This window comes from Bubalus bubalis, chromosome 11 (assembly GCF_019923935.1).
Source record: "Bubalus bubalis isolate 160015118507 breed Murrah chromosome 11, NDDB_SH_1, whole genome shotgun sequence".
Lineage (NCBI taxonomy): Eukaryota > Metazoa > Chordata > Mammalia > Artiodactyla > Bovidae > Bubalus > Bubalus bubalis.
In genome coordinates this window covers 76,462,935-76,480,009 of record NC_059167.1, presented here as the reverse complement: position 1 = coordinate 76,480,009, position 17,075 = coordinate 76,462,935, and the positions used below count along the sequence as shown (strand labels likewise).

General features: G+C 38.4%; 2 protein-coding genes across 2 annotated transcripts; both read right to left on the bottom strand.

Moving 5' to 3' along the window:
- Positions 1-925: 925 nt before the first annotated feature.
- Positions 926-2,011, bottom strand: LOC102407811 (olfactory receptor 11G2-like). The gene has a single exon (XM_006048359.4). The coding sequence runs from the start codon at positions 1,917-1,919 to the stop codon at positions 984-986; it is 936 nt and encodes a 311-aa protein (XP_006048421.2). The 5' UTR covers positions 1,920-2,011; the 3' UTR covers positions 926-983.
- Positions 2,012-14,574: 12,563 nt separating this feature from the next.
- Positions 14,575-15,591, bottom strand: LOC102407483 (olfactory receptor 11G2-like). Its single transcript, XM_045162156.1, is given in 1 exon segment — positions 14,575-15,591. A coding segment is annotated over 1 exon segment (936 nt). The 5' UTR covers positions 15,511-15,591.
- Positions 15,592-17,075: the final 1,484 nt, after the last annotated feature.

Genomic DNA, 17,075 nt, shown 5'->3' with positions numbered 1-17,075 from the left:
AGCCTTTGAAGGCACTAGAGAGAAGTCCACAGACATGACTTCAGGGGCTAAAATTCCAGGGAAGGGAGGAATAAGAAGAGGAGCTCCACATTTACCTTGAGTGTTTCTCCCCTAGGATGACAATCACTGGGTTGGGGAGTATGGGGACATGGAAGTATCTGAGAAAGAACAGTGAGAAGGAAGAATAAAGTCTCAGCAGAAAGCAGTAGTTTCATTGAACTAAGGGTATAAGGGATTTGGTGTTTGTGGCTGCCAGAGAAACTGGTGTTTGAGGAAAAATACTGGAGACAGGAGGACCACGGAGAAGTGAGGGTCAAAATGTGAGGTAGTTTCCTTTCTAGGCATTTTTTGATTTCTCAGTCATTCATGTGCAAGATGAGATTTCAAGAAGTCTAGCGGAAAGAAGAAACTGGGAGTTTAAAGAGCTGAGCAGAGGGCTTAGGAGTCATGGGTTTCAGAATCTAGGAATAGAAAGTCAGGGCTCTCTAAGGTGGAGGTGTCCTGAAAACAGCTCAGGTGTGCGACTGAAATCTCAGAATGCTCATGTTACTGACCAAGGATCACATCCGAGAAATAAGAGCAAAGCTGGTTTAGACTGTTTTTATTACACCTTAAAATAAATACTCCTTAAATGAGATCAAAGTGATCTGCTTTACTCTATCTTCTGGTAAAAGAAAACTTTCTTTACTACATTATTTAAAAAATTTTAAAATGTAATGTTCAGCATTTGGTAAAAAATGAGAAACAGGACACACACACACACACACACACACAAAAGAAGCAAGACAAATGAGCAAGAACCAAGAGAATAAATAAGCAACAGATACGTGTTTACAGGTGACTGAGATTTTAGTCAATATTAGGATGAATGATTATCTGAAAAATATCCCCACATTTTTCTTTAAACCTGAAAATGAGGTTTTTTGAGACCTAAACACAATTTAGGTCTCTAATTGCTCAAGAACTCTTTTGATTAACACTTTTTATAGTCTAAGAAATTTCTGCAGAGCCTTTTTCATATCTTTGTTTCTAAGACTATATATTACAGGGTTAAGAAGTGGCGTCACAACAGAATAAAACAGAGTCACAATCTTCTGCATTCCACCTTCATGCTCAGATGTTGGACTCCCATACATTACAAGGACTGAGCCATAAAACAGTGAAACCACAGCCAGATGAGACCCACAGGTGGAGAAAGCCTTTTTTCGCCCAGCTGCTGAAGGGACTTTCAATACAGCTCTCAGGACCAGAGCATAAGACCCCATGATGAAGAGAAAAGGAATGATGAGGGGCACAGGACTTAAAGTGGAGAAGACAAGCTCTATCACAGGAGCTTTTTTGCAAGTGAGAGCTAGAAGAGGACCTGGGTCACACAGGAAGTGGTCAATGGTCCCAGATCCACAGAAAGACATTTGGGAGATGATGATAATGGGAATCAAGAACCAGAGGAAACCAAATACCCAGCAGCTGATCACGAGATTGGCACAGAGATGTCCAGTCATGAGAGTGGGGTAGTGTAGAGGCCAGCAGATGGCAAGGTATCGATCAAATGCCATAATAGCCAAGAAAAAGCATTCTGTAGAACCCAGGGAGAAGAAAAAGTAGAACTGGAGAAAGCACCCAGAGAAGGAGATGAGCTTGTTGTCAGAGAGGAAGTTGGCTAACATGTTGGGGACAGTGGAGGTGACATACCAGATCTCCAGGAAGGAGAAGTTGGCGAGCAGGATGTACATGGGGGTGTGGAGTCTCTGATCCCAGTGCACAGCACAGATGATAGAACCGTTGCCCATGAGGGTCAGGAGGTAGACAGCAGAGAAGAGCACAAAGAGGAGAATCTGCCCCTCCCTGGGGCAAGGGAAGCCCAGGAGGATGAAGCCAGTGATGGTGCTGGAGTTGTTGAAGGTGTTGGAGATTTGCATGTGTCTGTGAGCTGTGAAAGAACCAGCAAATATCAAATGAGTTTGTATAGAGATATCAGGACCCAAATTTATATTTAAATCATCTTGGAAAAGTAAGTAGGGATTTATATATTAGTAGCTAATTTTTCCCTTGTAAACTGGGTTAACTATTCTTGTTCACATTTTCATCATGGATTCAAGAAAATATTTGATCAGAGTTGGTAAACTCTTGAAGGAAAGTGTGGTAGAGGTATTTGAACATTAGACTTTGTTCTTAATAGAGAATCTGTCTGACTATCTATCTATCTACCTACCTACCTAGCTACCTACCTAGCTACCTACCATCCTACCGCCTATCTAATTTCTCAGAAAAATAGGGACAGAAAAGAATAATTCTGCTGCGTATAAAGGTCGTTTATGGTTTCTAAAAATGATTGTAAGTCCAGTACTAATTCAGAGGAAGGTAGCTTTTTTGATGTTCAATTAAAAACAATTGTTACTTATAATGCTTAGGTATTTTTGACCAGGGTTGTTCTGCTGGGGTTCCTGAAATTTCATTTAAGGGTAAGCATCTGTTTAATCTAATAAATGACCCTTCAGATTAAATATTTAAGAACTTATTTATTTATTTATTTCTGATGAAACATTTCAGTGTAGTATTTCTTCCCTTTCCTTTACCCTCACATCTAATTCATCAGCAATTTCTGTTAGTCTGTCTCTAAAATAAGTTTCATGCCCATTCACCTCTCTCTAATTCAAGCCATCATCTTCTTTTCTTCACTGGACCACTGTGATACTGTCCTAACTGGATTTCTTGTTTCTCATCTGTGTCTCTCTACAATTTGTGATCCATACCATGGCCAGAATGACTCTTAAAAAAAAAGAAAATCAGATCACACAAATTTCAAATAGCTTCCCAATGCACTTAGGATCAAACAAATGTTCAAACTAGGGTCTTTGAATTGACCCTTATTCATATCTCCAAACTCTCCTCATGATTCTGTTAGTCAAACATACTTTTTCTGTGTCTCTCATGCACACGCATGTACACAGAAACACACACTCTGTGTGTAAGGGAGATATACACACCCTATACTAACATAAACATTGCAAATATAAAACAGGTTTCAACAAACAGTGGGGTAGCAGGATGTATTCCATACCCTGTGCTCTACTGATCCTACTGCAAGCTGCATGTGTTTGGACTATAATACCTACGCTAGGCAGCATAACAGTAGAGAGGGACTCATTTTGTAATACTCTGCACCAAGGGTCAGCAAATATACATTAGTTTTCTATGGATTTTTAAATTTAAATTAAAAAGTAAAAATTCTTAGCTCACTGGCTATACAAAAGCAGGCCATATTTGACTTATTGCCATAATTTGCTGAGCCCTGGTCAATACATTTATAGAGACAGGAAAGCAAAGACATTCATTTTACTGTAGAATAATGGAAACTCTTTGGTCCATGGTGTGACCTTATTAGAAATGGAGGAGACCTCTAGAGGGCAGCTGGAATCAGCCTGTTAGACTCTCACAGATTTTTTTTTGGATCAGTTTAATTACAAAAATTCAGTTTCCAAAGTCATCAGGATTGCGTTTCTCTTTCTGTTTCTTTACACACACACACACACACACACACATGCATGCACTGCCTCCTTCCTCCACACGATACTTCAGTAATATAACATTGGCCTTCTTTCAGTTTCTAGAAGCAGCAGTACTTTCCTGACTAAGTGTCTTTCTTGTTGTTGGCCTTCATGGTCACTCTTAATTCCTACTGCTCAGCATACTATGAGGAAGAGGGTATGTACTTTGTAAACATTTTTTTAAAGAAATGACTGTCTACATTGTGAACAATGTAGAGAATATAGACAGATACTATAGAAATATTTACCAGTTACTTCATTTGAGCTTCAAATAGCTTGTGAGATGAAATCTTAGGAAATGAATTATACAGGAACAGGCTCCAAGTGATCTAGGTAATGAGAGTGCTGGCCCAGACTTGAGATGAATCCATTCAAAGAAGTATTGGAAGCTAATGTTCTGTGTGGAAGACCATGTCCCAACACAAGTGGCTTACTCTCTGTTTCTGGAGATAATTATGGCCCCCCAGTTGTGGATGTTAAAATAGGAGAGGAGGAAGATGGGAGGAAATTCTAGGGTTCAGCCTCATAACAAAGTAGCTTGTTGGCTCTAGTGGAGTCTTCTATTGTCTATAAACTTTGTTTTCTTAATTTTTAAAATTTTTATTCTTTATTTTTAATTGAAGTATAGTTGATTTACAGTGTTGTGCTAATTTCTGCTGTACAGCAAAGTCACTCAGTTATACACATACATACGTTCTCTTTAATGTTCTTTTCCATAATGGATATAGTTCCCTGTGCTACACAATAGGACCTTATTGTTTTTCCGTTGCTTGAAAAATTTGTTCCATTTTGTTTACCCATTCTAAATGTAATAGTTTGTATCTACTAACCCCAAACATGGGCGGTATCTACTGCCCATGCCTCTCTCTCCCTCTTCCCCCTTGGCAACCACAACTCTGTTCTTTTTAGCTTTCTTTTCTTTATATGAGAAAGGAATAGTACTGTATGATTTTTAATTACTTTTCATTATAGCATGCTTACTCCTATTCCAAGTATACTGCAAGTACACATGATATCAAGGCTGTGAGATCTATAAGATCTAGAAGTGATATTGTAGTTACATCTATCTCTTACATGAGAAAATCAGTTGGATAGATTTTCACTTCTACAAGAAGGGAAAAGATCCAGGCCAGTTCCCTCTCGGGGCAGTTTTACTTTGAGAGCCTGACAATATGCCCTAGAAAATAAGAAAGATGTGAAAAAAGATTCTGTGTGTGCCATCATCATTTCATGCTCAACTTAACTAAATTGACTATGGATGAAAAAAAATATTTCTAACAAGATTGTATTGTTTGTTACTTACCCTTAATTAATTTCCTCCTCTGTACAGAGTAGCTGTGGTTTCACCTGGCACAAAGGGGACACTGGAGCTGTCTAGAGAGGCAGAAAGTGTCCCCTGAATTAGTTGTAGAAAGTGCTGTGGCAGAAAGAGTGGGAATATTCAAATAGTGGTGTCAAAGCTGTGTGATGTATACAGGATGTTTGGACTGAGTCATTAACAAAGCCAAACAAGAAAAACTACATACTTACCTGCATTATATCTTGGAAAGGTTGGGTTAAACTCAATCTTGAATAGTCAGGTCATCAGCTATACTATATAAAATGAAGGAAAGACATTTCTCTGATATTTTACTTTTTCCTCAGGGCTGGTTTAAGGCAGCACAATGGGGTGGAAGCATTATTGGCCTGCTATCGCAATAGCACATCCGTCTATTTCATTTCGTTTGGTCAGGAGATAGCACACCTGCCCCATGCAGTGCAGGAGACCTGAGTTTAATCCCTGGATCGGGAAGATTCCCTGGAGAAAGAAGTGTGAGCCCACTCCAGTATTCTTGTCTGGAGAATCTCATGGACAGAGGAGCCTGACAGGCTACAGTCCATAGGGTCGCAAAGAGTTAGATACAACTGAGTGCGCATGTGCACATGCGCACACACACACACACACACACACACACACACACACACACACAAAAGATATAACATACAAGACCTGGATGAACTTTTTAGCCAATATGCTTCCCTGGTGGCTCAGAGGTTAAAGCATCTGCCTGCAATGCGGGAGACCTGGGCTTGATCCCTGGGTCCGGAAGATCCCCTGGAGAAGGAAATGGCAACCCACTCCAGTATTCTTGCCTGGAGAATCCCATGGACGGAGGAGCCTGGTGGGCTATAGTCCATGGGGTCGCAAAGAGTCGGACATGACTGAGTGACTTCACTTTCACCTTCACTTTCTTTCAATATCATATATAGCTAAAGCAAAGTAAAGGAACTCTTATTTAGAGGGTAGTAGTTTTTCTAACTTTTTAATATTTACTTTCTCCTCTAAGAATATGGACAAAGAGGGCAATCCAGACCTGAAGTTTCTCTGAATGTCTGGTCTTTCTGGAGAGGAAGGTTGGTCTTCTCTACAGAAACCATCAAGCAGTGAAGCAGTAGAAATAAGGTGACAATCTTTCTGTGTCTGCTGGAGGATGGAGAGATTCTAAGCAGAGGCTCCAGGGAGTGAGGATCCATGAGGATCAATTTACCACTTCTAGAAGAAGGTCTGTGTTAGGAGAATGTTCTTTACTAGTTATTCCCTTCCTCTGGGGCCTGCCTTCTCTGGAGACTCTGATCGTTCTGTTTTACCTTTGACTCCCAGTAGAGTGGAAAATGTTACTTTTTAAAGCCTCCCAATTCTCAGGGATGGCAAGAGATTTCATCCATGTGTAAGACAACTCGGATTGCCTATCGAGTGTTAAAGGAAAGGCTATAAAAATAACACAGTGTGGTGGCCATGATGTAAGAAACTGTTCCTGGGCCTCTAGTGAATGCTATCAATCAATTATGAGTTTTGGAAACAGAGCCTCCTTTAATTTTCTAGAAAGAAAAGATAGGTGGCTGAAGGTATGATGTGACCTCAGCCATAGAGGGCTGTGCAGCTAGTTGCCCCAGGAATCCATCCCCTTCCAGGGCCTCCCTGGTTGTTTTATAGATCTTTCCTTTCTCACTTGTACTTGAGCCCTGTGAGTGTCAAGCAGATGTTTTGAGGGTCCACTTGTCAGGTCTGAGAGAGGCCAGAGCAGAACATTCCTTAGCTCTACTCAGGGATTGCATCAGGGAGTTGGATCTAAGCTTCCTCATCTTGATGGAGGTACAGATGTCTTAGCATAATCCACTTCTTGTCCCTTTCCCTTCAATTTGTGAAGGATTTTCACGTCAAAGACTTATCCGGTCATTTCACTTCCTTGTTTGAATAGCTTTGTTGTTTCCCTCTGTCCACACCATGAGATTCAAAATTGCCAAATAAAAACTTTTGCACTGGAGCCTTAACCTATTGCTATTGTTACCACTGTTGTTGTTAAATTTTTATATTTTTACCCTTTCTCCAGTATTTCCTGTAGAAGTCCTTGTGTCAACAGTTACATCAAATTGCTTAGACACACAGGGGAAGATCATATATTTTTGTTGGGTGAATATTATCTTACCCTCTGAAAAGCAGGCAAGAACCCTCTGCATTGATGACTACTAGTGTGAGAGTTAAGCCCTGTGAAGTGAGGATCTCAGGAGATTATTTATTCATGCAGAAGTAAAGAGCTAACTCACTAAATGTTCTCTTTGCCTTATTTTTAAAAACCTCTCCTGTCATTTTCCCCCTCAGCTCAGTTTCTCACAAAATTATTTAAAAAATTTTTATTTTATATTGAAACATAGTTGGTTAATGATGTTGTGTTAGTTCAGGTATACAGCAAAGTGATTCAGTTATACAAATACATATATCTTTTCTTTTAAAAATTCTTTTTCTATATAGGTTATTACAGAATATTCAGAGTTTCCTGTGCTATACAGTAGGTCCTTGCTGGTTATCTATTTTAAATATAGCAGTGTGTACATGTTAATCCCAAACTCCCAGTCTATCCCTGCCTGCCACCCTTCTGCCCTGGTAATCATAAATTCATTCTCTAGGTCTGTGAATCTGTGTCTGTTTTGTAAATAAGTTCATTTGTATCATTTAAAAAAAATTTTCACATATAAGCAATATCATGTGACATTTGTCTTTCTCTGTAAGACTTACTTCACTTACTATGATAATCTTCAGATTTATCCATGTTGCTTCAGATGGCATTGGTTCCTTCTTTTTAATGGCTGAGTAATATTCCATTGTATATGCATATCATGTTTACTTTATCCATTCATCTGTTGATAGACATTTAGGTTGCTTCCATGTCTTGGCTATTGTAAGCAGCACTTTAATGAACATTGGTGTACATGAATCCTTTTGAGCCATATTTTTCTCAGGATATATGCCCTGGAATGGAATTACTGGATCATATCAAGATTCCCTGGAGAAATATCAATAACCTCAGATATGCAGATGACACCACCCTTATGGCAGAAAGAGAAGAGGAACTAAAAAGCCTCTTGATGAAAGTGAAAGAGGAGAGTGAAAAAGTGGCTTAAAGCTCAACATTCAGAAAACTAAGATCATGGCGTCCGGTCCCATCACTTCATGGGAAATAGATGGGGAAACAGTGGAAACAGCGTCAGACTTTATTTTTTTGGGCTCCAAAATCACTGCAGATGGTGATTGCAGCCATGAAATTAAAAGACGCTTACTCTTTGGAAGGAAAGTTATGACCACCCTAGATAGCATATTCAAAAGCAGAGACATTACTTTGCCAACAAGGTCTGTCTAGTCAAGGCTATGGTTTTTCCAGTGGTCATGTATGGATGTGAGAGTTGGATTGTGAAGAAAGCTGAGCACCAAAGAATTGATGCTTTTGAACTGTGGTGTTGGAGAAGACTCTTGAGAGTCCCTTGGACTGCAAGGAGATCCAATCACTCCACCCTAAAAGAGATCAGTCCTGGGTGTTCATTGGAAGGACTGATGTTGAAGCTGAAACTCCAATACTTTGGCCACCTCATGTGAAGAGTTGACTCATAGGAAAAGACCCTGATGCGGGGAGGGATTGGGGGCTGGAGGAGAAGGGGACGACAGAGGATGAGATGGCTGGATGGCATCACTGACTTGATGGACATGAGTTTGGGTAAACTTCGGGAGTTGGTGTTGGACAGGGAGGCCTGGCGTGCTGCAATTCATGGGGTTGGAAAGAGTTGGACACAACTGAGCAAATGAACTGAACTGATGGTAGCTCTATTTTCAGTTTTTAAGGAACCTCCGTATTGTTCTCATAATGGCTGTACCAATTTACATTCCACCAACAGTGTAGGAGGGTTCGGTTTCCTCCACACCTCCTTCAGCATATATTGTTTTTGGATTTTTGGTGGTGATGGCCTACTGACTGATATGAGGTAACATCTCATCAGAGTTTTGATTTAAATTTCTCTAATAGCTAGCAATGTTGAGCATCTTTTCATGTGCTTCTTGGCCTTTTGTGTGTCTTTTTTGTATAGATACCTATCCATTTATGTCCTCTGCCCATTTTTTTAATTGTTTTTTTTTTTTCATGATATTGAGCTGCATGAGCTGTTTTTAATTTTTGATGACTAATCCTTTGTTGTTGGCATCATTTGCAAATATTTTCTCCTATTCTGTGAGTTTTTTTTTTTAATTTGCTTATGGTTTCTGTTGCTGTGCAAAAGCTTTTGAGTTTAATTGGGTCCCATTAGTTTTTTTTTGTTTTCATTCTCATTACTCTGGGAGATGGTGTGAAAAAGATATTCTGCATTTTATGTCAGAGTTCTGCCTATGTTTTCCTGTAAGAGATTTATAGTATTTGGTCTTACATTTAGGTCTTTAGTCCATTTGAATTTATTTTTCTGTATGTTGTTAAAGAATGTTCTAATTGCATTTTTTTTGCATGTAACTGTCCAGTTTCCTCAGCACCATTTATTGACGAGAATGTCTTTCCTTCACTATATAGTCATTTGTCCTTTGTCTTAGATTAATGACCATAGGTGTGTGGATTTATTTCTGAGCTTTCTATCCTGTTCCGTTGATCTATATTTCTATTTTTGTACCAGCACCATACTGTCTCGGTTACTGTAGCTTTGTACTCCAGTCTGAGGTCAAGAAGTCGGATTCCTCCAGCTCTGTTATTCTTTCTCAAGATTGCTTTGGCTATGCATAGCCTTTTTTGTTTCCATATAAATTTCAAGAATTTTCTTCCTGTATTAAACATGAAAAAACAGGATGGTTTATCAGTACAACATGGTTATTTACCCTTGTGATTACGTGCCCGATTGGGAGCTGTCATGTGCTGCTGATGCCCAGCATCACGACAGAGTATCTTACCGTGTATCACTAGCCTGGGAAAAGACCATAATTAAAAATTCAAAGTAAGGTTTCTACTAAATGAATATTGCTTTCATGCAGTTATAAAGTTGAAAAATCACAGGTCAAACTATCATTAAGTCATGGGCACTCAATACTTAATATTGCAGCATTTGACAATAAAGCATAAAATTGGGAAAAAAAAAAACAAAATAGAAAAAGACCTCCACATTACTACTCAAACATTGCCATTTAAAGTATTTTTATACTTTTTTTGTGTTGTTTTCTGAAGACTGGATTTAACTTTTCTGCACATGTTGTATTTATAATATTATACTATACTAATTCACTAAGTTCTTATCAGCCATTTCCCATAAATACTTCCTAATTGTGGCTCAGCAGGAAAGAATCAGCCTGCCAATGCAGGAAAATTCCTTGTAGAAGGAAATGGCAACCCACTCCAGTATTCTTGCCTGGGAAATCCCATGGACAAGGAGCCTGGAGGGCTACAGCCCATGGGCTTGCAAAGAGTTGGACACAACTTAGCGACTAAACAACAACTGTACTTATTCACTAAGTTCTTATCAGCCTTTCCCCATAAACTCTTCCTAATAGCTGAATATTATTCAGCTGTAGAGGCACAAGGGGAATTTTTCCCACTTTCACTCAATAGCATATATATGTATATATATAAAACTCTCTTACAACAAATTAATAACGATGAAGAATGTGAGTTTTGGACTCAGAGAGACTTGGTTGAATCTCTGCTTTCTGAGTTGTTATTAGACTGCATTACTGGCAAATTGTTATCTGTTCTCTCCAGGCCTTAGTTTTCTATTCTGTAAAACAGGTGAAATAGTAATGGCTCATATAATGCTATAATGAAGACTAAAAAAGATAGTGTATATAAAATGCTTAACTTGAAAGCTTACATATGATAACCTAACATCAGGAGACACTATAGCATAACAGTTTATAGTATGGTTTCTGGAGTCATAGTTCTTTAATTCAACCTGGTTCCAACGCTCTTAACTGTTTGGTAAACTTACTTACTCAATCAAGGCTTAGTTACCTCATTTATAAAAAGATACTGATGGTGTACTTGAGGCTGTACAATTCTTTTTTTTTTTTTTTTGAGTTTTAAATTTTTTTATTTTGATAAAGGATGTACATGGGTATACACGTGTGTGGGGAACACATGTACACCCGAGGCTGTACAATTCTTGAATGGCTAAAGTAGAAGTTCATTTCAGGCACATTGCGAGTTAGCTGCATTTAGTAGAAATGCAGACAATAATTTACCTGATTATCATGATACCTATATAAAGACTTTAATCTTAAATTTCCTCAATGAAAACCTTCTCAGTAAGTATATGAAACTTGTTCTCAGTCATGTCTTTTATGGAATTAGTATTAACCAAAACTCATGAATAGCTCTTCCTATAGAAGCGTCCCGTAGAAGACTGGTTTTATTAATTATATATCTCTAGTCTACTATAGAAAATGAACATATGCGGTATGCTTAATGCTGTTGTTTAGTCACTAAGTCATGTCTGACTACTTTGTGAGCCCATGGACTGTAGCTCACTAGACTCTTCTCTCCTTGGGATTTCCCAGGTAAGATAATTGGAGTAGGTTGCCATTTCCTTCCTTAGGGAATCTTTCTGACCCAGGTATCAAACTTGGAGATAATTGCATACTATAAGGCTAAATGTAAAAGCACTTTGTATGGAAACCTATATAATAATGATTTGATTTTTGAAAGATAATGAAAAAATCCTTCTATATAATTAAATATTTTTATATAATTAGGATCTTGGAGAATAGTATGAAGCACACATACTAGGTCGTTATTACTGTTGATCTAGTAGAGACGGGATGTGTGAAAACTAGATTGTGGGTGAAGTGATGGTAGTAGGGAGTGGGAAGGAAAAAAATAAAGGAGTCTGTCATAAAAACAGCATGTACAATATCCGATTGTATAAAATCAACTTCTATGAGTGTGTGTATGGGTATAAAATAATACATGAAAGATTGTTCACTTAAATATTAATGGTGTTTACCTGAGGGTGATGGGTTTAGATAACTTTTAATTTTAAATATTTTTATATTTTTTCTCTTGTTTGATAATTATAATAATAAGCATTTATTATATATTGGGAAAAGATCCAGCTACTGTTTTTCTGGTTCTGGCTATGAGAGCCAAGTCATTTTCTTTTTTTTTCCCTTCACATCCCATTTTTAAAGTTGACGTACTGTTGATTTATAATATTAGTTTCAGGTGAACAACATCATGATTGAGTATTTTTAATATAATATACTCCATGTAAAGTTGTTATAAAATATTGGCGATACTCCTTGTGCTGTACAATATATTCTTGTAGCTTATTTTATACATAGTAGTGTGTACCTATTAATAACCTCCCTCTTCCCTTTCCTCACTGGTAACCACTAGTTTGTTCTCCAAATGCATGAATGTGTTTCTGTTTTTTTACATTCACTCAAAATATTCATTCATTTGTTTTAGTTTTGGGATTCCAGATATGTATGATAATACTCAGTATTTGTCTTTCTCTGAGTTATTATGCATAATATCCTCCAGGTCCATCTATGTTGTTATGAATGACAAAATTTCATTCTATTTTTAGCTGAATAGTATTCTATTCTATACACACACACACACACCTTTTATCTTCTTTATTCATTCATCTGTACATCATAAACACTTAGGCTACTACCATATCATGGCTCATGTAAATATTGCTGCCAAGAACATTTGGGTGAATTTATGTTTTTGAATTAGTGTCTTCATTTTCTTCAGATAAACACCCAGGAGTAGAATTGCAAGATCATATGGTAGTTCAATTTTTAGTTTTTGAGACTCCCTCCATACTGTTTTCTATAGTGGCTGCACCAGTTTATATTCCTACCAACAGTGTACAAATGTTCCCATGTCCTGGCCACCATTGATTATTCATCTTTTGGAACCAGTCCGTTACATATCCAGCTCTAACTGTTACTTCTGGACCTGCATATGGGTTTTGCAGGAGGCAGGTCAGGTGGTCTGGTATTCCCATCTCTTTCAGAATTTTCCAGAGTTTGTTGTGATCCACACAGTCAAAGGCTTTGGCGTAGTCAATGAAGCAGAAGTAGGTGTTCTTCTAGAATTCTCTTGCTTTTTCTATGATCCAGTGTATGTTGTCAATTTGATCTCTAGTTCCTCTGCCTTTTCTAAGTCCAGCTTGAACATCTGAAAGTTCTTGATTCATGAACTGTTGAAGCCTGGCTTGAAGAATTTTGAGCATTACTCAGCTAGCATGTGAAGTGAGTGCAGTTGTGCAGTAGTTTGAACAATGAGTGAAATGTGCAGTAGTTTTATAGTGTAATCTGTAAAAATACTGAATTTCTATGCTGTACACCTGAAACTGATATAAGATTGCAAATCAACTATATACCAATGAAAAAATGGCCTAAATCTGTTCTCTGTGGTTCTGCTTTTTCATATCTTACTGTAAGTAAACTGCCCTTCCCCTCCCCCCAACCATCGCCTCTGCCCCAGGAATCTGGAGCTGCCTGCATTGAAAAAAAGCAGATCTACTTCCTAGATTTGCGTTTGTACCAGTCCCTGTGTTCACTGTTTTTTGTTTTGTGGGTTTTTGCATATTTATGGTACAAGATCATCTTCTGAAACTGAGAATAGTAATGAGAATGTCTGGAATTTAAATATAAAATACAAGAATCTCTGACTATGGTCATGACTAAACAGCTTGCATTAAACTAACCATTCTACAAAAAATAACTATAAAACCTTGACAAAATACATAAAAAGAACATTCTAAGGCACTAGAAAGCAGTTAACACAGAAAAGACTTCAGGGGATACAATTCCAAGAAGGGAGCAACAAGGAGATGAGTTCCACATTCACCTTGGGGGTTTTCCCCTGAGGAATAGCAATCAGTAGGGCAGGAAAATGTAGGTAGGAAGGCATATGGGAAAGATTGGGGTGAAGGAAGAATACTGTCTCAGCAAAAAGCAGTAGATTCTCCTCAGACTGAACTGAGGAAATAAAGGTTTGATGCTATGGCCAGTAAGGCACTTGGGGTTTGAGAAACAAATTCTGGAAAAGGAGGACCACAGAGAAGGAAGATCAAAGGGTACTATAATTTCCTCTCAAGGCATTTTGGATTTCTCACCCAGCCATTTAGATACAAGATGAGATTTTAAAAAAATCTAGCAGAAAGCAGAAATTGGGAGTCTAAAGAGCTGACCAGATGTTTTAGGAGTCGTGATTTTTCAGAGTACAAAAATAGGAATTCAGGGATTGCTAAGGTGGAGGTATCCTAAAAACAGTCCAGGTTTGCAGCTGAGATCTTAGAAAGGTCATATTCCTGAGTAAGAGTCACATCCCAGAAATAAGAGCAAAAGTGGTTTAGGTTATTTTTACAACATGAATCCTTAAATGGGATCAAACTCATCTGTTTTTACTCTATCTGCTACTTGGGGAAAATTTAACCTTTGTTGCATTACTATATCCATTATCTTTACAATGTCAAAAATATAATGTGCAGCATTCAATTAAAAATATGGAAGCATATGAAGAAACAGGACAAATGATCAGGAACCAAGAGAAGAAAAAATCAACAGACAACATGCTCACAAGATACTGAGATTTTGGTCAATACTCGAATGAAAAATTTTCTGAATAATGTTTTTAACCTGAAAATAAGTTAAATAGAATATTTATAAAAGTTTGCAAATTAGTAAATAAAAATTTGGGTTCTACTTGCTAAAGAGTCTTTTTGGTTAATAGTTTTATAGTCTCAGAAATTTCTTCAGGGCCTTTTTCATATCTTTGTTCCTAAGACTATAGATTATTGGATTAAGAAGTGGGGTGACAACAGAATAAAACAGAGTCACAGTCATCTGCATTCTAGCACCATGCTCAGATGCTGGGCTCCCATACATGACCACTACTGAACCATAGAACAGTGAAACCACAGTCAGATGAGACCCGCAGGTGGAGAAAGCCTTCCTTCATCCAGCTGCTGAAGGAAGTTTCAGTACAGCTTTTATGACCAAAGCATAGGACCCCATGATGAAGAGAAAAAGAGCTATGAGGGGAATAGGACTTAGAGTGGAGAAGACAAGCTCCATCACAGGAGCTTTTTTGCAGGTGAGTGCTAGAAGAGGACCTGGGTCACACAGGAAGTGGTCAATGATCCCAGATCCACAGAAAGACATTTGGGAGATGATGATGACGGGAATCAAAAACCAGAGAAAACCAAGTACCCAGCAGCTGATCACAAAATTGGTGCAGAGACGTCCAGTCATGATGGTGGGGTACTGTAGAGGTCGGCAGATGGCAAGGTATCGATCAAATGCCATAATAGCCAAGAAAAAGCTTTCTGTAGAACCCAAGGAGAAGAAAAAGTAGAACTGGAGAAGGCACCCAGAGAAGGAGATGAACTTGTTATCAGAGAGGAAGTTGGCCAACATGTTGGGGACAGTGGAGGTGACATACCAGATCTCCAGGAAGGAGAAGTTGGCGAGCAGGATGTACATGGGGGTGTGGAGTCTCTGATCCCAGCGCACAGCACAGATGATAGAACCGTTGCCCATGAGGGTCAGGAGGTAGAGAGCAGAGAAGAGCACAAAGAGGAGAATTTGCCCCTCCCTGGGGCAAGGGAAGCCCAGGAGGATGAAGCCAGTGATGGTGTTGGAGGTGTTGGGGGTGTTGGAGATTTTCATGGATCTGGGAGCTGTGAAAGGACCAGCAAATATCAAATGAGTTTGTATAGAGACATGAGGACTCAGATTTATACTTAAATCATCTTGGGAAAGATATAAGGACTTGCATGCCTGAGTGCTAAGTCACTTTAGTCATGTCCAACTCTTTGCAACCCTAGGGACTGTAGCCCGCCAGGTTCCTCTGTCCACGGAATTCTCTAGGCAAGAATACTAGGATTTGCCATGCTCTCCTCCAGGCGATCTTCCCAACCCAGGGATCGAACCCACATCTTTTATGTCTCCCGCATTGACCGGCAGGTTCTTTACCACTAGTGCCACTTGGGAAGCCCATAAGGACTTATATATCAATAATTTTTTTCTTGAAAGATGAAATATTGACCTGGGTTTCCTCTTTATTCTCATTTATATTTTCATCCTGGATTCCAGAAAATTTCTGGTCAGAATAGATAAACCCTTCTAGTAAAGTGTTGTAGTGGTATTTGAAGATTATATAGACTTGATAGAGAATATACATATATTACCTTTAGGGCTTCCCAGGTGGCGCTAGTGGTAAAGAACCCGTCTGCCAATGCAGGAGACATAAGAGACAAGGGCTCAATCCTAGGGTCAGGAAGATCCCCTGGTGGAGGGCATGGCAATCCACTCCAGTATTCTTGCCTGGAGAATCCTCATGGATAGAGAAGCCTGGCAGGCTACAGTCCATAGGGTCACAAAGAGTCAGACACGACTGAAGTGACTTAGCATGCATGCATACAAGTATTACATTTAATAGAGTCTATATATCAATCTACCAACCAACCTACTGGTCTATTGTCACAAAAATGGAATGAATTTATTCCACTTTTCAAAGAGGTGACATCATTGCAGTTGGGCCAGAAGTTAAGTCAAGCTAATGTTGCACATGTAATACATTATCTTACAGGGTTCTGATTGATTTAAAGATCAATGTGCAAGATTATTTAACAAAAGTATTCTCATTTAGAACAACAGAAAAAGACATGTTGCAGATATGCAAACTTTAAAAGCTACTCTGCCTTGAGATGCTCCAAGTAGTTACTGGACAGACCTATGTTGCCATGTAACATAAATTAATGGAACTTTTAAAATTACTTCTTCATGTGACTGTTGAAGCAGCCTTTATTTCAAACTAAATGATTTAAATTATTAATTTCATAATGTTTTACACTAATCATCTGTAATCATCAGATAGCAATCATCAGATCAACTAGAGGAAATTAGCCTTGATTTCTATTGTGTTAAAAAGGCAATCCTAGTCATTCACAGTGGACAAGTGTGTAAGAATTATTAACAGAGCATGTGAAACAGGTCTATACTTACCTGGAACAGAGATATGAAAATTTCCAAGCTACAGTTATTGATATATTTCTATCCCAATGATATGAGCTATGAATATTACTGATAACGGGGAATTCTAAATATTCAAATAGCAGTGGATTTGTAAGGATTCAAAACTAAAATTTTGCTTATCCTCCAGTAGCTACTTGGAGCATCTCAAGGCAGAGTAGCTTTTAAAGTTTGCATATCTGCAACATGTCTTTTTCTGT

Excerpts from the sequence above, each read along its gene's own strand:
- LOC102407811 (XM_006048359.4), bottom strand. The coding sequence starts at position 1,919 with ATGCAAATCTCCAACACCTTCAACAACTCCAGCACCATCACTGGCTTC.